Source organism: Falco punctatus (genome assembly GCF_963210335.1).
Source record: "Falco punctatus genome assembly, chromosome: 10".
In the NCBI taxonomy this organism is placed as follows: Eukaryota; Metazoa; Chordata; class Aves; order Falconiformes; family Falconidae; genus Falco; species Falco punctatus.
The window spans coordinates 29,031,623-29,052,593 of NC_137590.1; the positions used below are offsets into that span (position 1 = coordinate 29,031,623).

A 20,971-nucleotide genomic window follows, 5' to 3' on the forward strand; every position below is an offset into this window, starting at 1 on the left:
AAGAAAAAAAAAATCAGAACTGAAAAGAGTTCAATGTTGCATTGTATAGGCTTGGAATGTCATCTATTAAATACTCAAAATATCTTACTTCCTAGAACCTTGTCCCTAGTGATTTTTTTCCCCCCCCCCTGCTCATTGATACTAAAGACTTTGAACTCCTGAGAGAGGGTGTGTTTATAACAGCAAAACAGGATTGTCTCTGAAACTTGGTTTTGCCAGTGGTGGAAGTGCTTTAGCTTACATACTGTCTTGTGCATTGCAAGTGGAGCATGAGAAGACAACTAGAGATGGTGAATGGGCTTGCTTTGAGGGAAGGGGAGAGTTGCACTGATGCATCTTAAAAGTGCTATGGCTGGGGCAGTGGCTCTATTTGTTCTGGCAACTTGCTGTGGAAGGCAGGCTTCCTAACCTGCCTTTTATCAAGTGTTGTAAACCTCTTGTGCTTGCAAGTCAGATTGCTTCAGTGAGTTTCTCCAGATGCCTCTGTAGCTTGCTGTACAACGTATAGCCCAGTAAGAGGATGTACTGTGAATTCCGTAAACTATATTTATAACTGGTGTTTAATTCTTGGATTGCTGAGAAAAATTCCGTAATATGCTGCACTTTGGCAATGCAGACTGTTTAGTATCTGGCAGTGAGCAGGAGAACAAGGTAGTTCCGTGGCCCCTAGCTCAAATAAGAGAGGAGGGCCCTAACTCACTTAAATGGCTTGAAGACAAGCTCTTGATGTAGCTGTTACTGCTCACAGCTGTTACACAGAAGTTAAGTCATGGGGCCTTAAAACCCCCCCCACGTGTTCCAGTCACTACCCAGTGTAATATTTCATAAATTGAAGAGTTTCTTACCTGTAGAGTAACGTATTTGATGCTGTAGCTATAGGGGCTGCAGGGTTTAACCTCATTTCATGTCTCTGTTTGGGTGGTCAAAGATGCTTCTCAAATAGATGTCATCATGGTTTAAACACCCTTTATTTTGGGATACAGGAACATACCGTAATTTCAAGGTTCACTTCTAAGCCCATTGCTGAAGGTGGGGGTGAGCCACAAGTCATGAAGGAACAGTCCTGACCAGTAGCTTCAACTGAATTTTCTGTAGAGGTGAGAAAAAGGCAATACTAGGAAAAGGAGGTACAAGTACAACAATTGCAGATCAAAACTTCAGAAGAAGAGAAATGGATTCTGCAGCTATCTTTCGACAAAGTATCGGAGAAGGTTGAGCTGGCAGCTGTAGATTGCTTCAATAGCATAACTGAGTCTTGTATTCTTGCCCAGTCAAAAAAGTAATTGCTGCAGGCTTCTGTACTTAATGCATGGAGGCTTTACTGCTTGGCTTGTTTGTAGCTAGTCAGTAAATTAGGAACCCGCAGAGAAAAGTAAAACTCTAAGAACCATGACCAAAAGTGAGGAATGGAACTTTTCGTGTGGCTTAGAACTATGAGTTGCATTGTACCTCAAATGTAAATGGAGCATACTCAGTTTGAAATAGTGAAGTCAGTCAAAATTAAAACAATATAGTTGATCAATGATAATGGCTTCTATTAGTATTAATTTTGTTAATGTTTTACCAGAGATTTGGGAAAGTTGCATGTAAAACGCGTTTTTGTACCAGTTACAGTCGTAAAGTCCCACCTTCTGAAATGCTGAATCAGGTTGCAGTTACTGTTTGAAGAAACTTCAGTTCCACGTGTCAGAGTTGTCTGGTGCTTTGGCAGCAAAGCAGTGCCAAGCATGTCCGTTGGAATGAGTCAGTGCATATTGGATTACAAGATTCCTGCAGGAGAAGTTCCAGGTTGGTTATTGGAAGTGACTAGTCACTGTGAATGCTCACCTTTTCCAAAAAAACAAGCATGATAGTCGGACTGCTGTTTGTTGTTGGTCTTTATAACAATAGAAGACTAGATCTCTCTTAAGCAGAAACTGTTCCTTGTGCTTAGTTTTGTATTGAATCTAGGTATTTCAGGAAAGTTTCCTGATCAAAATTTCCAAAAGTCAAAAACCATAATTCTGCACGGGCATTATTTTTCTTGGGGGAGAATTACAGGAAGGAGCCTTATGGGGGTGAGGTAGAGGGTTGGGTACAGAACAAAACATTTTGTGAGTGTGACTTCACTGACCTATTTTTTTTTTTTTTTTTTTTTTTTTTTTTTTTAGCAGATGGAAGCCTCCACCTTAGTGCTATTTGGATTTGGAGTATTTTTTTGAATAAATCCAAGTGACAATTGGGTAATTTCAGCATGGTCTTGAAGACTAGTTGCTGTGAATTCGTACAATGCATATGAAGTGTGAATTACCACAGTTCATGTCACAATCCAGACTAGCAGCTGCAGTGACTAGTTCAAGTGAGTTAATGCCATTTAATGTTCTCTTGAAAGCGGTTACAAGAGAGCTGATGGAGCGAAGTGAAGGGTGAGCTTACAGGCCTGCCTGGAGAAGCTTCTGTAGCTGCTGCTTGCTATGATGTTCCTTCGAATACTGCTCGTCTAAGGTCTTAACTACAACAGACGGGTACGTTGGCTTGCCCCCGTCAAGTGTGTAAGGGGGATTTAGTGTCAGATGCGAGTGTTTCCCTTCCCTACGTTAAATCGTGAGAAGGAAGTTGGTAGTTTTGAGAGGTGATGAATACCAGTAGTGCAACTCCTACAGTTCCCCACCTCACCCACTTCTGGGTGGGGAACTGACGTGGGGCTGCTTGAGGAGCTCCGTGCAGCTGATGTTTGGCCGAGGTTAAGAGCTGAAGGGCTGTGTGGGGCACAGTACCACACTGAACTGGAGAAGCGAGGGTGATCGTGGAGGGCGTTGGGGAGAGAATAAAGCAGCAGTACGTGCTTTGTACCCTCCTGGAAGGAGAGGGCAGTCTGTAGAAGTGGGTGGTGATGTATGCCTTACGTTGAAGGAACACAGGATTGCTGAGGCGAAAGCATACGCTGTGGTTAAAGCAGGGCCTGAGATGAAGTATTTAATAGTTCAGCATGTGAGACCCACGTGTTAATTTTGAAGAGTTGCTTGTATAATTGGTTGCAATTGGATAAAAACCAGTTTTGAAGCTGGTGGGTGACTTCATACAATTATTATTTGAACAAATAAGGAAAATGGAAATTGGAATGTGAGACTAGGGGCAAAATGCATCAAGATATCACACAGCGTACTTCATTATCAAAGGTACCTGTGTGAAGCTACTTCTTCCCTTGCCTCACACAAATTGCTGTATCTTCTTGTAGGTTTATCGCTGGTGCTTTTTATCTTCAATGATGTTGGCCAGAGACCAGAAGTATTTAGCAGTCATCTTGCCTCTACAGGCAGATACGGTCTCACTTCAGGGGTAAAGCCTGAAAAATCTATTAATTGGTACAGTTGCTCACATTTTGTATTTTCAAAATCACAACAAATAACCATATGCAGATGAGACCAGCTGCTTACTGTGACAGGAAAGAAAAAAATTGTACAGCAGGTCTATAGTTGCACGTCTTGGGGTTTAGTGGAACTACTCAAGGTAACTTACAAGAGACTATATCAATAGGGCAGAGTTGTTCTGTGTCTGCTTCCAGAACAACCCAGAGAAGACATCCAAAGAAGGCTTGGCATTTCTTCAAAAACTGCTGCATGGAAAATTTTTTCCTATCTAGTAAGACACAACCCACTTAGAGTATCTCCCTGGATCCAGTCCTATCCAGGTACCACAGAACAGGCTTTGCTTTTAAATGACAAAGATCTCTCTGGAACGATCAGGCCTTTACCTCTGAAGTTCAGGGAGTGAGGAAGATTCTTCAGACAGGAGTTCCTTTAGAGGTGTGGCTTTTACTGTGGTGACGTGAAGTGATGCAGATTGGTTTTAGAGAGCCCACATCTATTTCCTCGGATTACATGCAGCTCATAGTTGGAGACCAGTTAAGTGTTACTTCTAATGAGTTGACTAAGCAGCCATGCCAACAGTTAGGCTTGGCATAAATATATGGCTGGAGCAAGGAAATGCAACCATCTGAGCAGGGGTTTTATCTTCAAATATTTTGGAGTTTATAACAATTTAGATCTTGCATTTAGTTCTTGTTTAGGTTAGCAGTGAAAGTGCCTGAAGGATCTGATGTGTGAAGTATGCCCAGAATTTTATTATCTAAGGAGCTGTACAACACCATCTAAGTTTGTGAAAGGAAAAGGGATCTTGCGATAAAGTACGTGGAGGATGAAGAGTTTATACAGTTTGTTCTGTTACAAAAACAGATGTTTTTCTTCCTGGTAGGATAGTGGAATCTGAGAAACGAAGGGTAAGCGAGCAAGAACTTTAGCAAAAACTGAAATAACAGGTGAAAGCTTGATTTGCATCTCTGGCAATTTTGTTTAACCCTCTGAGTAATGATTGCATATCCTTTCACATTTCATAGACGGCTGAAGCTTTAATCACTTCAGCAGTATAGAACACTGGGTGACTGGCCTTTCTCAGAGAGGAATCTTGCAGACTGGAATTAAATGATCAAAACAATACCAAGTTACACCAGAGTTCAGTGTGGTAGAGCCTTGCTTAGTTTCTGCTGTTAGGCAGGACTAGTACTGTCATCTCTTACCATGGGTCCCTAAGCTTTTATGATCAGTTAACAGACCAATTCCAATCATATACTTTTTCTAGTAACAGGTTTCCTATGTATTAATCAAATTATAAACCCAAAGCCTAACATGCTTTCTTTTCCTTGGGAATTTACATGAAGAAATGAACCTGGCACATTGCTGTGATGTTACACTGCCATTATGATTCAGTGATAAGGTGACATCATACAAATACAAATCTGGAAAATCAGTGCACAGCTGCTCCTTTAGAAAACAGTTCTCCACAGCGAAGTCACGAAAGAAGTGCCAAACGTGTGTGTGAGGCTGTCTCGGCATTCCTTCTGAGCCAGAGGCATAAAGCAGGGGAAGTACTTAACACCTTGCTTTTTTTACATGTGCATATATACACACGTATGTGTATTTTGTATATGTACATTAGAGACATACCCCATTTATTTGTATTTCCTGTGTTTTGCTTAGACAAATGCTATTCAATTTTTATGCTTCTATTGCTTGCTGAGTTAATATTTCAGATCCTGATCAATACGATTAATAGTACAAGCATTACTACTAATCCCTCTTCCCAATATCACTACAACAAAACAACAGGAACTGTACTGGGGTACAGCTGACAGCTTAACCTTAAATATTATCAGAAGATGTAGCACAGGGAGCGGACCAAGTGTAGGACTGTCTCCATTTTGTATGAAGAAAACTGTCGGGAAGCAGAGCCCTAGCCAGACTCTGGAGGAAGTGCCAAGCGAGACAAAGCAAGGACCGAGGGGGGTGTACTGCGCTGCTTGCAGGAGGACACGGGTAACTGTGGGTACTCGCTAGATCAATACATCAGTTTGATCTCCTGCTCTGGTAAGCGTTTCCATGGTGACTTGCTATAGAACTTCCCTCCTATAGAACTGATGTAATGACACTAACAGCTTGATTAACTTTCAAGACCATGATGTATTTAGATACGATGAAAGGCCATTCATAAACTGATTTAGATAAATAGCTCAGTAGATTTACAGTGTTGGTAGGGATCATAACACAATAAAACCAAGAACCCCATCCCTGTCTCCGTTTTTGCAAATAGCTGCTCTAGCTTAAACCTGTGACAGCCCACTGAACTCAGTAGGTGTGTTCGTGTAACCTACCAGAACTGGTAGATGGATACCAACTGTATGCAAGCTTGCCGGAAATCTCCCTTTTAAGTTTTACAGTTTATTGTGTAAACTTGATCCTACCTGATAGTTCTTGAGCGGGAGAGGGGATGAGAAAGGTAAATTATGTCTAAAATTGGAAAGCAATTCACATGAGTAACAATGATGATGTGTGAGCTACTGTTTTGTTGGGTGCCATTCCTCTTAAATTAAGTATCCAAATGTGGAGTGTCTAGACATCTATACACTCCTTAGGCAACAAACAGGTTCCTCAAAAAGTGAATCATTCCACCTACCTTAGATCATTATCTTGGGATAGGATGATCTGCCCTCTGGGGATGTCAGTCCGGGAGCCTCCATGGGCCTGTGCAGAGCGTCTAGACTGCTAATTTTTAGATGTCTGAAGATAAAATCGCCTGGCCATATAACTTGGAAAGCAACATGGAGATTTTCTCTATATGGCACTTGCAGTAACTCACTTAATTAGCATTTTACGTTTAGCTGTGTGACTTATAAGAAAAATGAGATGCAATACAGGAAATGCATACATCTCCCCAGGAAAAACAAAAATAGGTAACAATACACGTAAAGAAAATCTTGACCATCATGTATCTCAAGGCCTCTAAAATTTACCAAATTGGTAATTGTTATGTACAGATATTTTTGTCTTTGTCTGTCTTGGTTTTTCTTCTGCTGGAGATGCTGGCAGTTTCTCTAAACCGCTGTATTTCCACATCTGTAACCCACATTCTTTCCCCATTTCTTCTTTGTACTGTTGAGGAGTTTCTGCCTTTCAGCCTCGTATGTCACCCCCTGAACTCTCTCTCCCCAGCCTCTCCAGCCGCTGCAGGCAGGCCTGTATCTTTGAGGCAGTCCTTTAAGTCCAAGGGAGACCATTATGGAATTCAGTCACCCTAGTGGAAAAAAAAATTCCATGCATACTTCTCCATGCATAATCCTTTATATGTGCTATGTCTCCTCTCTCCTTCTCAATCCTAACCATTCAGAAACATGAGATGGGTCCATCAAAAACTAAATCCAGAAGGTTTGGAGATTTTGACACATAGTAAATACTGGCTTGTTTTCATTTGCTTTTCTAGTTTTGTATCTTCAGGGAAGCTTTGCTTCAGCCGGCCAAACTTTTCACTGCAACCACAAAGGCTAAACACTTAAAAAACCAAACAATGAACCACAAAACAAAAAAAACCACCCTCAAATCATAAACAACAACAACCAGCACAGAAGAGGGTTAGTTTTTGTTACTCTTGCAGGTGAAGTTTGGAGAAAGCACCAGATAAAACAAGAATGAGGATCAAATCAGCTGGCAGTACTGAAGACAGGAGCTTGGTGCCCTATTTCCCAGGTACAACTGTGTCAGTAACTCTTGTGAAGTAGACAGTAGGTAAAGAAGTCTTACATTCTGACAAAATTCGGTAGATATGTATCTATACCTCTTAATTAGAAGCTTACTTTTCTTCAAATTTAGAATTTTCCTCAATTCTCTCGGCTGGATTTTTAGATTATTCGAGCTCTGTGACTGTTCTCGAAGGTAACCTTTTTTCACGGTTGTTCTGTGTAACGGTAACTTGCTTTCAAAATAATTCTCTTTCACTTGGCATCAATTGTGGCTGTAATTCCTTTAACCAAACCGAGCAGAACATTCCCTTCTACATCCTTAAACTTCATAGGTTAACACGGAGTTATACAGTGGCAATTTAGTTGTCAAATTACCATTACTGTTTTTGTTAAAAAAAAAAAAATTAAACTGTCAAGTAACAGGTTTCTAAACATCATTCCCAAGATTAAGCATGGATTTACCATCAGTATGAAGAGGGGCTACAGCACCCTGTGCCTCTTGAGGCGCTGCGTGTGCCAGTTCACACAGCAGTGAAGGTTAACCGGTTAACCAGTCTTCCTCTGACCTTCTTCCCCCCACTCCATCAAACTGCTGTCGCATCCTGCACCCCGCTGATGGTCTGGCCAGTTGAGTTTAGTTAAATATGTATCCCATGAGCTACTTGGAGCATATACAAGAAAAGATATTCCGCGTGTCGATCAAAATTATCATTCCCATTAGATAGGTGCAAATCTGAAGGGTTTCTGCTTTCAGGAAAAGAAATGTGTTGGCTATGGAAGAGCCAGCTTTGCCGTAGCTTTTCTCCTGTACCCAAAAGTTGTAACATTAGTTCATTTTAGTCATACCGGATTTACTAATTTTTAAAAGATCACAGAAATGCATCCTCTTAACTATTAATATGTGATGTCTGCGTTTGTGGCAGTTGACAGGATCCTAAGGCAGTTGACCAGTGAGTTCACAGCAAAGATGATTACAATTAGACGTTCCACTAAATCCAAGCAGAAGGTGGGGGGAAGGATGCTAAAGACTGGGCTAAGCCCCAAAGCGTAGGGAGAGACATTCGCTGGACTGCATCAACTGCAGTTCTGATACTGTGAGCCTGCAGGTTCATCTAGTGATGACGCTTTTCCAGGTCATCCATGTAACAACATTTATGTCAGAATCTACCGGTTGTTTGAAAGTGAAGCATTCTTGATGTGTAGCCTACACCTCTCTGTTCGGTGGCAAGTTTTCTTTTCAACTGTGCCAAGCACAGCTGCCTCCTTTTTCTCTTGAAATTGCTGCTCCTGGTCAGGAGTGTCTGCCCAGAATTTCTCTGCCGCCGCTAGAGCCAGCGCTGCCTCCAGCACCAACCTGCTTTCTGCTGGGAAGCACACAGCTTTGGCCCCCACTCCAAGAGGCCCCAAAGATGAGATGAACGTTTCTGTAACTCTGCCTCAAGCACAACTCTGAGACTGAGGAGAAACATCCCAGACAGTCGTATAGTTGGGCAGCTTCTTTAAGGAATTCTGAAGGACAGACCCAAGCTGAAGCACGGCTGTCGTGTCCCCTGCTGTCAGGGAACGAGGTTACTCTGCTGCCAGTGGAGTCATTCAGGGCACCACAGGGGCCAGCCCCCGAGGAACTGGAACCTTACCAGTCTTATTTAACTCAGGCACTGGGTAAGCCTTGGTATGCTTCAGGTGCCAAGAAGAATCTTCTTTTTCCTTTATACGCTGGAAAAAGCTAACTACAGCCTGGTAATTCTGTTAAGAGTAACTTCGCTCTCAGTCTTCCAGTGACTTTTAAGCTGCCCTCTTATACAGCGTTTGGGAGGGTTTTTTGTGGGTTTTTCAGTTCTGCTTCCCATCTCCCCTCCTCCCATGGTTGGTTTGGAGCATTTTTGTTGTTGTTGTGTTTTGAGATGTTTTGTTTATTGCTTTTTTTTTGTTGTTATTGTTTTGGGGTGGGTTTTTTTGAACACATCATCATGGGAAGTTTCCACAAACAAAATAAACACATGTGATTATTTGGTAACCTCAGGGGATTGTGCAACTATGAGCACAGCCTATGCTGAAGCTTTCCAGAAGATATTGATTAATTGCCTACAGAAAGTACTCTGTAAAACCAAAGCAGCTTTGCAGCAGTTTACTTAAGCCAGGAATTGACTCAAGGCCTCCCTAGCCCCAAACCAAGCTCTTCAACATAGAGATCAACAATGAAGATGAGCTTTTAGCAATAAAGGTTTAATTCTGTAAGACAGTTCTGGCCCTAATTAGTTTCCAAGTCATAATCTGGGCTAGGACTTCAGCCTTTCTAGTGGTAAAATGATGTGTTAATATTCTCTTTTTAAATTAGGCCATTCAAAATCAAACCCAGATCATTTTCAATAACTAACCTTTCTACGTCGAAGGAGAAGGAAGCTGTTGCATATGTTGAAGATAGCATCCTAATTATTAATCAAGCAACAACGCTTGCCCTTTTGTAATGGAGTAAGATATAATTTATGCTCCAAGGACCACATAGATCAGACAAAAAGGGCCCGACGTGAAATAGAGGAGGCTGTATTCTCCTGTTGTGAGTTAATGGATAAAAAAAGGTAAGTCACCTTGGACTAGGAATGAAAAACATTGACCCAATCTGTATTATCCTACTTTTTGAAGTTATTTTTTTTGCCACAGTAATGATTATACATGGTTTCAATAATCTAATCAAGTAGAAGAAAATAAAGGGTTACAAACAGTTTAGCAAAACATATGATTGCATTATTATTAAAACCAACCACCCTAAGAAATAAATATGATTTTAAAGTAGCACCTGGAAATCTGAACAAGTTGGGATTCCAGTATTTTAGGTACCATACAACTCACTACGAAATCATCCTGGTCCTAAGCAGCTTAAATTCTATTCGAGTCACACAAATTGCAGAAGGGGTAAAAAGACTTGAGTGGTTGTTTGCCCGCAGAGAGGCAGCGGTGAGAATGTGCTCTATGTAATTCAGGTCTCCTGATAGACAACCTGCAGCCCACGGCTTTGCCTGTCTCCTTGTCCACTGCACTTTCTTACACATCTTTTAGAAGTCACATTAAGGACAAAAAAAATTAAGAAAACAGTAAAAACCAAACACTACATGACTTGAGCTGGAACAAAGCAAGGAGACATCCTGCAGAAGTACAACTGAAGGTAACTAACTGCTAATGTTTGTAGGCAATTTAGAACAAGTCAGCGAGCAACTTAAAATTTGCAGGTTTTTTTTTACCAAGCATAATTTCTGTGGAAATACTATAGATGTTGCAAGCTTATACATGGAGAAAGGCTGGTATTGCAGCCAGCTGACGTGAGCCATGGGTTCTTCTTAGATCACAGCACACTGACTGAACCGGACAGAGCAGCGTAGTTCCATGCTGTAGATATACTATGGCAGCTGGGAGAGGTGACCAAGGTGTGTTTTTCTTCACATGTTCCATTCAAACTTTCCATTAGGAATGCACATAACTCTGCTGATAATGCTGCTGCTTATACAAGAAGTGCCTCTGCAACTGCAACCCTGGAGCACTGATCTTATCTGCGAGTGACTTTCCAGCTCTAGATTGTCTTTTGTGACAATTTTTTCTATTTTTTTTAATGTATATTTTGTTTGATTCTACTCCTCCAATTTCCACTCTCTGGTTGTACAGTTGAATAATCAATAGCTCTTGCATCTACACTGAAAAAAATATCCTTTCCCCTACACTGTTTACATATAGTGGAAATTGAAACACTGACAGGCAAAGCAAGGGTCTCATTGGGCATTAACTAGTTATATGTGAGTATAGAGCAAAAGAAAGCCAAAATAGAAAATCTAAGTAAGAAAAAGAGACTCAATTAATTATGCATCAAGACCACAAATCGTATCTATTTGAAGCACCAACCTGACACATTGTGTCTTTTTGTTTCTTTCCTTCCCTGTCCCTTTCAATAATACAATTTTGCTTATTTAACGCTACCTCATTACCTTATATCCATAACTCAAGCTAATGCCTGTAAGGCTCTTGTGCCTTGCACACTGAAGAACAAAATGAGGAACACTCCAAGAAAGAGTTACAGGTTAAGAGTCCTGCAAGCACACATTAATAATTCTCCTGATGCAGTGACCATAAACCAGAACAAATGCTTGAAGATGAGAGGGACAAGGCAGAAGCCCAGTGCTTCCCGGTACACATCCAGGGAAATGCTTTTGACTGCCTAACCGGCACAGTCTTCATCTATGAAGAGCATTTAACTATGAAGAGCATTTAATAGATACTCAGCTAAGTGATAACAATCTAAAGAGATAAGATCTGACCAGAAATAGTAATTCTGAGCAGAGAGACAAATTCCAACTTCCTGTAGCTCTGCAGAACAAGTCAAGCACCCCTGTTAGGACATCATCAAAAGCAGACAAATGTGCCCCAGAAGCAGCCTGTACTCACCATTAAGTGCAACCACTCTTAACAGGCATGTCTTTGCTGAAATTTAGAAGTAGGTATGCTGGAGGTTACAGGTGTATGTGTCTGGAGAATCAAGACCATTTTGAGTAAAACCGCCATCTTGATTTTGCATGTGAATATGCTTACTTCCTGCAAACCCTGATGAGACATAATTCCTCTTTCCTTTGTAGTATTAGAAAACAGTTGCTGACAATAATTCTTCCTCTCCAGCTCATCCAAGACAGCTTCCCACAAGAAAAAAGAAAGTTACCTTTTGCTTAGAGAGACTCCCATAAGAACAGGACACATACTAGGCATAATTCAGTACATCACGGCAGATACAGAAGAGCTAGTTTATGGAGTTCAAACTCTATTGGAAGTCGGAACAAAACAGTTATCTGTCTTGAAAGAGTGGAGGTGAAGAGATGTTTCATATTCTGTGATGTATCTTCAAAATAGGTAGCAAACTGTCACCGGTGCAAGGAAAGTCAAGACTGAGATCAATTAGTATCTTGCCTCTGAAAGTGTCCTGCTTACAGCAGCCTGTCGATATAGCCCAGTGCCTGTATAGCCAGAACATTCAGGCGCAAAGGGGGGAGGATTCTAAAGGCAGTTTTCTCTGAATGGATTTGTGGAAAGAGCCAGAGGGAATATAGCATTGCAAGAGATTCTTCTTCAACTACCACCTCCTCTGTCCTGTTGTTACAGGATGAGCAGCTAGCAAAGATTCAGTTCTTTACTACCGCTCTGTAACCTAAATTAGAAAGTCACTTAGACATTAGAATATAGGTCTAAGCAGATCATTCCAGACTGTATCTATAGTCACTGAAGGTACTGTGGGACCAGTGAACTGCACCTGTGACAGGAGGCCAGTGATCCGAGCCATAAAAACCAGAGCAGACCCACAATATTCTTCAATGCATGCAAGAACGCTTTGGCTGTTGCAATTAGCGTATGGTATTCATAGAGCCTTAAAGAGAGACAAGAGAAGAGATTCATCCAAGAACTCTGAAGGGCTCAGAAAGGCTCAAAGAGCCAGAGCACTGCTTGGACTCTTTTAAGGCAACAGAAAACACCGTAGAAGTCACTGCCACATGACACTCACCCTAAGGTACTAAAAGAAACTGCTTCTTTGGCTAAACCAGGGCATTTGTGTTTTAATCAACACGGAATGGGTGGGAAGGTACGAGGCGCTTGTAAACTTCCGAGCAAACACAGCCTGCCCGATGCTGGGGGCATCTCCAAACAGCCAGATACAGAGACATGCACAAACTAAGGAGGATACATATTTAGAAGCTGCAATATGGACTCTGTAGCATGTATCTTTTCAAATGGAGCTGTAAGGAAAAGGTAAACTCAATTAAGTCTGCTGTTATGACTTAAGTTTGCAGGCCAAATACTTAGGCAGCCCCAAGCTCTGGAGGTTGCAGAGCAAGGAGGAATTTTTGCCTACGGGTAAAGGAAAAAATAAAAAAGGGCATGAGAACAACCCAGAGGGACAGGTCTATCCCTGACAATAAAATAAACTTAATTCAAAGAACATAACCATGATGAACATTCTTAACTTCTCTAGCAGTTCCAGACCAAAGGAATAGGAGACATGTTATGAGCTGCATGACTATACATCTGTACCTTCTACAGGTTCTGCCAAGAACAATAATAAAAAAAAATCTTAAAGTTTCAAATACTTCAAGTATAAGCTGCACAAAAGTTTGAGCAGATGCAGACTGAAGTCACAGACAGGATAGAAACCTACACGTTTTAGATATTACTTACCTGGAATTTCTCTCCTAAGTATTCCTGTATTTGGTATCCTCTAGCTTCTGTCTCCAAATCCTCCTGTAGAGCAACTACAGCGTTTAGCTAAATAATAGAAGACTGTTATTAGGAGAGTGTTAAGTACTACCAGCTATGAGAAGTAGTAGTACTTGGTCACATACCCTTTTTCACATCTATTTTGTCACCTATATTAATACTGAATTTGTCCTTGCTGACTGCAGCTCCAGCTGTAGGAATTTTTCCAGGTAACCCGTGAATTCAAGATTCATTCACTTCAAGTCAGCTACTACTATCAAACAAGAGGATCATCTGAGCACTACATCATAAGAACAAAGAGCAATACAGTTTAATACAGTAATAGTTTAAATCTGTATAGGAGGAAAAGGCCCTGCTACAACAAACATTGCTCTAAACAGGGAGATATTTAACGTGGAAAGCAACTTATTCCCAAGAAGAGGCCCTTCCTTATGAAAATAACTGATACAATTTTAGCTGTATTGCTCCTACCACAGGTCTTGCCTTGTCCAAAGCATTCCTTTGGCAGTACATTCCCAAATATATTCCTGCACCTTGCTTCTCTGTGGATAGGCTACTTTTGTTTCCCCAGTTAAATTAGCCGAAGTGGACATTTAGAAAGACAAAGAACCAATTTAAGCACAGATGCCTTATTACTCAGCAACGACAGCTACTCTTTCCCACCAAGTACTGACTTGGAAAAGATTCTGAAAGAGAAAAAGGTGAGTAAGTGGATTAAAAAAAAAACAAAACAAAACTAAAACCGCAAAACCATGCAACCATGCAACTGAGCAACTGTAATTATTTTTAAGTTGTATTTAAAGTGTTTGTTCTGTGAAGTCTAGTCTGTAAGTTTCAGGAATGAGGTGGGGTTTTTAAATCAACAGCTTGCTAACAGCAAACTTTACATGATCCTTCTCTACTGCATTCTAGAGAAGACATGCTCGCACATGAGGAGAGCAAATTGCTACGCTGCATTACAGCTCAATAGGAAACACTCTTTTCATACGTTCATGAAAACTTGTTAGTGGATACATACCAAACTAGGAATAAAGTATTTCTATAGCAATGTAGTACCACGCTTCTAACTCCCGTATTTTATTCTCAAATACATTAGTGCTATAAATAAAGGAATTTAATAGCTGCCAGCCAACCACCTACTTCAGAAAACAAGGCACGCTGCCAAGAGAGAACGATGGCAACATTGTAATACTGCGCTTTCAAAAAACAAGCATGAGAAAATATGAATTAAGCTAAAACACAGCCTCTTCTCCAATTATGGCAACACATCACATATATAACCTTAATCCTCCCATTAACCCTCCTAATCAAAGGGAAGAAGGAAGGCAGAGTCCTGGGTTTTGGGGTCTGTGCCCCACCTTCTGCTCAGCAAAAGCACGGCAAGAGAAGCAGCAGCAGCTCCTGTCCCTTCTTTGCCTGCTGATTGGCCTCTACTATATCACACCTTTCAAGTCGTTTTGTAACAAAGTCATAACCTCTTCCTACAAGCCTCCTTTCCAACTGTGGAAAGCTTATGAAACGCACTCATTCCTCAGACAATAGACATATGGAAACCACTCTTGGCTTAGACTCACTGAAAATATTTCTCTCCAACTGGATGTTGGATCTGAAGACCCACTCAGCACGATCGAGAGCCAACTTTTACCTACAGAAAATACCTTTTGATACATACAGCACCAACCCAAACCCTTCAGCCTTTTACAATTAACAGCATGATACAAAAGGCTATGATAGTGGAGAAGTATTTGAGGCAGAAAATTTTTCTAAGATCCCATAGTAAGTGCTATACATTTTCTTTCTTCCTATTGCTAAAAGCTGGTTACTCTCACACTTGCCATTGCTGAATTTGTCTCTTTGCATGTATTAGCTTTCCTTAGTTGCGTTAATTTCCTCATACTTCTTTGCAGCTTCCTAAGTGAAGCAGTGAGACATCAGGCATACACACCTCACCTACTCACTGCTTGCTTGTGACTCTGAAAGGGGTGAGAACCTGGGTCATGATTCTCTTTATCAAGACAATAATCTTCTATAAGGGCCACAGATTTCCCTCAAGCATATGTCTTCAAAGCTATCTAGCTTCCAAGTCTTGGACTGTCACAAATCTTCCACCTAAGTGACTATATCAACAAGAAGACTCAGCTAACATTGGCTCTAATCCAACAAAGATGATAGCTGTTCTTCTACTGTGCACGTTACCAAACAGGTTAAGTTTTAGGTAAGACCACATACAGAAACTTGATACCAAGCTGAGCCACAAAGAGAGACATCTCAAGGGTCCTACAGTCTGTTTTGGCTGCTATGGTTACCAACAGCCCATAAACACATGGAAAAAAAACCCCATACACAATGAGAACAGCTAATGCTCACAGCAAACCAGAAATAGCAGCATGGGAAAACTAACTTTCAGTTTGTACTTCAAGTGAAGTATTAGCAGTGACAATCCAGACCTTCTAAAAACAAAGCAACATAGTTTAGGCTATATAGTCTATTAAAAACAGTATTAATACACTATCCAGATCTACATAATCTTCTCTTAGCAAACGCTTCACAGAGGACTTGATGACCAGCGAAAAAAGTTGGCGGGGGGGAAATACCTTTTCAGAACTGCAGGGAGAAATCAGATTCACTTTTGTCTACAACACAGCAATTTTTTTATTGTTGTTCCTGAACACATTATAACGAAAGGATTTAATTCCAAAATCCATGTACTCAAGCTAAAATAAAGTTAAGATTATTTCTACAGAACAGATTCCTTTGTTAAATCTAACATTTTCTGGGTTTTTTTGCTTATACTTTCTCAGGGGCAGAATAGATCACTCCAAGCAAATAAGCAGGAACAGTTTATTGTGATACTGGCAGCTTTATCTTCCTCAAGTAATACGGAGTTCTCCAATTATTTTTTACCTGCCAATTTAAGTATTTCATCTACATCTGGATCGCTACTTTATAAAATCTCTTTAGTATCTGCACCTTTTCACCTGATTTAACACAAAAACAGAAGCAAAAGAAGAAACTCTTGGAAATACAAGGAGCTGCATCATGGCAAATGTATTCTGTAATAGAAAGTACGAAAAACTTCCTACTGACTTTTATTCAGAATGAGGAAAAAGATAAATATCCACAGCTTTTTGTTCCATTTGATAGGATTTTAAGATCCATCTATGCATGTATAAGCACAGAACACACAGTTTTGGCCACTCTGGAACCACCTAAACAGAGATTTTACGTTCCATAGTTTTTCCATGCGTTCCATCCTTGGTGTGCTGATTATAGTACAGGGATCCGTTCACCTACAGCACTTTCAATTTAAGAATACACCATAAGCCACCTTAGAGAAACATCCATTAGTTGCTAACAGAAATAATCACAGGAAGGTCTCACAACAGTGTACTAAAACATTAAGGTTTTTTAAATCACAGTTTTCAAATATAAAAATTGGATTTTCCCCATAACTGAAATATTTACATGAACGTTTTAAAAAGATGGTCTGTAATTTAGACTTAATCACTGTCATCTGAACCCCCTTCAGACCCCTCATCGTTGGAGCCTTCTGGTTCAGACTCATTACCAGATCCTCTGCCAGAACCCTCATTGTCAGATCCTCTCTCAGAATCTCTGTCGGAGTCAGCACTGCGAGAAGCTGGGCGAGATTCATTTTCTGATCCACCAGATCGACTTCTCCCCGACTGTACAGACTCATTGTCAGACTGCTCCGAATCTGACCGCCTCCTTTTTCTAGCTGGCCTGTCACTGTCAGAATCTTCCTCAGATGGGTGGACACTGGACCTCCTCGGACTACCTGCCTCACTACCAGATTTGTTTCTGTTATCAGAATCACTATCAGAAACAATGCGTTGTTTGTGCTGCTGTTCCCCATCATCTGAATCACTGTTGCTATTCCTAGCGTGTCTGTAGGGAAGAAAAAAAAGAAACATCAAAACCAGTATGAAAAAGATGCTATCCTTAGCTTAAAAATAAGGTGAGACACCAGGATTTATGTAATGCTAGCATTACCAGAATGAGAACAACGAATAGAATTAATTTGCAATGGAAAGCAATGTTGTGAGTACAATGAAAGGCTTCTCATTATCTTTGCATTATCTCATTATTATTAACCCTGCAGTTTCTCTTGAAAGCATGCGTTGAAATTTTAGTACAAAGTTAATTAAGGTTCTTACCCATCATCAGCAATTTTGAGTTTATCCTCATCAGAAGAATCATCACTTGATGAAATGATGGCTTTTGATTTGATCTTTCCTTTCATTGAAGGAGGCAGACGTTCTGGTTTGGGCTGTGTTGGGGAAAAACAAAGGCTTGCTTGTTCATGTGGCTGGTTAAAAAGTCCTCAAATGCAGAAAACATATGCAGAAAAGCAGGCACACTTTTAAAAAAAAATTCCATTTACTATCACTTAATTCTTAGATGGCTTTGGAAATATTCTTTTCATCCTTCCACCCAAGTAGCAATAGCAACAGGGGAGAAGAATAAAATTAAGCTCAAAGGCAGTTTGCCACGAGAAGTTTTGTTGTAATTTTCAACATTAATAAACCTCTCTTGACTAGGATAGTGCCGAACTCCAAAATGTGTATGTAGGAAGTGATGCAGTTACTTAGGGTTTAACTTACTGCCTTCTTTTTCTCTGCCTTAAGCGGACGTCGTTTTTTAGGTCTTGGACCATTTTCATGTTCTTCATCATCACTCCCCTCTTCTGCCTTCTGGGGTCTTAAACAGAAATGTATTTTGTATGACATAAAACATTGCAAAAAAACTTAATACATGCAAAAACCAGCAGTCTCACAGAATACCTAGTTAATCACGTGTTACTCATACTTCTTTTGCAGAGTTGCTGTTCAAGCCTTCTAAGGTGCATGTGGAAATGAAAATTAATTACATGACCTCTTGACAACAATTCATTTAACAGTTATGAAAGACTGCATGAGAATATGCTTAAAAGCCATGCTATTTCCTAGAGGTGTCTAACGTTAAAGCACCAGTTACCTCCTCCTCTTCTTCTTCTTCCTTTCACCCTCCTCTTCTTCCCCATCTTGTTCACTACCACTGCCCTTCCTCTTCTTTTTCTTTCTAGACATGGGCAGATCTTCATCACTGTCATCGTTGACGAATTCATCAAATTCCCCTGCTCCTTTTTTTGAACGCTGTAATAAATAAAAGTTCCACAATACAGTCTATCATTCACCTTTCATTTAAAAAGCTACCAGAAAAAAATCAAAAGAGAAATTATCTGAACATGTTTTCAAAGATACAAAAATACAGACCTTCTTGTGCCAACTTTCCCATAATCTCTAGACTGATGTCATTGAGAAAACGATGCCAAATTTGCATATAAAATAATAATCTTCTGTTATTTTAACAACTGAATAGAACAGAATTTGGTGATGCCACTATGCTTGGAACTTTTAAGTATTAGCTTCCAATTTTTACATGTGAATATTAAACCTGTTCAATTTTACTCAGTGGAGCCCAAGAACTTGAAATTAAAAACCTGTGCTACTGAAAAAGAACATATAACAAAATGGGAAAACGAAGGAGATAAAAAAATTCTGCTCTACCCTGCCTCCGCCACCACCACGTTTTTTCTCCTTTGATCCTTCTACTTCACCAGTGAACATCAGAATATTCTTGGTTTTCTCCACATATTGAGCTCTTTGTTCCAGAAGTTTCTTCTGTTCTTCTTTTTCTCTTAGGCGTTTCTCTTCCTGAAACGGGGAGAAAACTAATGGTTACTATCCTATTTGCAGCATCGCAGTGATTATAGTCTCTGGTGTATACAATATTTGCTCGCAAGGAACTGGAAAACTGACTTTTGAAAATCTATGCCATAGTAGAAGGTCCATGTGGCAAAAAAAAACCCAAAAAAATTTCTGCAAGCCTACACTACAATAAGCGAAAGTCTAGAACAACTATTCCACTAAGTGCTTCCTCATCCAACCTGTCAGTACAGAAATTTCATGGCAGACCTTCTGGGGCACCAATTTTATTTCATTGTAAAAATAAATATCTACTTCTGAGGCTGTGGGGAAGAAAGAATTAGTATCACCTGTTGGCTATAATGTTTTCTGCTAGCCCTTACTATAATTAAGAAGAGTCTACTACACATTTTATCAGTAACACCAGGTACCACCACAGACCAACAGGCGCGTACATACTGTTGATACGTATGCTTGTTTAAAAAAATAAAAGTATGCTTTTTTAAAATACACTATGCAGAATATAATAAAATAAAACCTGTTCTTTAAGCAGTTTTTGGCGAAGCAGCTCCTTTTCTTGCTCTTGTTTGGCACGCAGTTCCCTCTCTTCTTCATCCTGCTTGCGTGCCCGAGCCACGTGGTACTGTGCTTGACTCAGTAAGTCAGAGCACTGCCTGTAACATGCAATGATTTCAAGTCAAGGAAGGTGGCAGACACATACTACAAGAAATAGCTTTATGAAGGGCATGCATCACACCACCATGTCTATAACACCGACACAGAAAAAAGCAGCTACTTGAAATAGCACAACAGAAGAGTAGCATAGATTTTAGAGTAAACTAAAACACTTTCTAGTAAGCTAATTTACCTTGTAATATAATATTTCACAACATACTGCTCTCCACACTTAAAATTTACCCAACTCATATACAAAACTGCCATAAAAGGAATCATCCCAACTAATCTGGGGAGTTTCAGAAGTATAGTTAATATGAACTTTCTTTAAACACAACATGCTAGCAAACCGAATCAGAAAGACAGGTAGAAATTCTATCTTGAAAATCCCAATTGTTCTAAGAGTTAAGGTTGTGTTACATGTTCAAGTCTTGTGAAACATTAAAGCAAAGGGCTTTCAACACCCTCCTAGTTTACATTACAATGACATTTCTTTAAATATTAAAATTTTCTTCTGTGTACAAAGCACTTTAATGATACCCATTTACAATGTACAGAGCATGATGGCCAACAGATGTTATTTGTATATGGCTATGAAAATCTTAGAGGAACGTGCAGTAAGTGAAACACAGGGGATACTGAGTGAAATAAGCTTACAAGGAAACTGATTTGAACAGGCTTGTGTACAAGCTCGTTACCCTGAGCAAAAGTTAAAGCAGACTAGACTCTGGAAAACAAAAAAAATTCGCATTTCAGTAACTGACCCATGCTATTCACTCATGAGCTGCTTGAAAAAAAATCTCCATGAAAGCAAACCTGCTGTTAGATTATTACAAGTCAAAACAGGGAGAGCTAGAGATATAAATAACTGTCACTGCACTCTCATTGACAGAAAATTTGCCATTAAAACAGCTTAAGTTTCACAGGCTCCAGCTAATGGCAGGCACCACATGCTGAGAGTTTTAGACCACTCAAAAATGTTAGAAAAGAATGAAACTGTAGTAAGGAGTAACCCTGCACTTTTACTTCTAATGTTCCAAGAAACTGTCAGCTGAAATTTTGGAATCCAGTTTTCACACGAAAAAACAAGACAAAAAACCATTCCACTTGGCATCTGAATGAAGGATTTGTTTGTGGGTGAGATTTGGTTTTGTTTTTTTTTACCTGGCTTCCGTAGCAGCAAGTGCCAAGTCAAATCTCATCTTATCACCTACTTTACTCAAGTAACTGAAGTACCTGGAGGAAAAAAACAACAAACAAAACTAAGCAAATCTGGCATTACTTACATATTTATTGT

At 40.0% G+C, this 20,971-nt stretch overlaps 1 protein-coding gene across 3 annotated transcripts in view; it reads right to left on the bottom strand.

The window, feature by feature from the left end:
* Nucleotides 1-124: 124 nt before the first annotated feature.
* Nucleotides 125-20,971, bottom strand: part of CTR9 (CTR9 homolog, Paf1/RNA polymerase II complex component) — a 37,859-nt gene continuing 17,012 nt past the window's right edge. The window contains exons 19-26 of one of the 3 annotated variants that reach the window (XR_013930752.1): nt 20,839-20,910; nt 19,538-19,673; nt 18,862-19,008; nt 18,290-18,447; nt 17,917-18,013; nt 17,470-17,582; nt 13,253-17,200; nt 125-12,813 (exon numbers count right to left, since the gene is read on the bottom strand). Coding sequence is in view for 1 of the 3 variants with exons in the window: in XM_080404641.1 (XP_080260767.1) it covers nt 16,792-17,200; nt 17,470-17,582; nt 17,917-18,013; nt 18,290-18,447; nt 18,862-19,008; nt 19,538-19,673; nt 20,839-20,910 (1,132 nt within the window). In the remaining 2 variants the exon portion in view is untranslated. Of the gene's footprint in view, nt 17,201-17,469; nt 17,583-17,916; nt 18,014-18,289; nt 18,448-18,861; nt 19,009-19,537; nt 19,674-20,838; nt 20,911-20,971 lie in introns of all 3 variants that reach the window. The other 2 variants (XR_013930753.1, XM_080404641.1) reach the window with 2 other exon arrangements.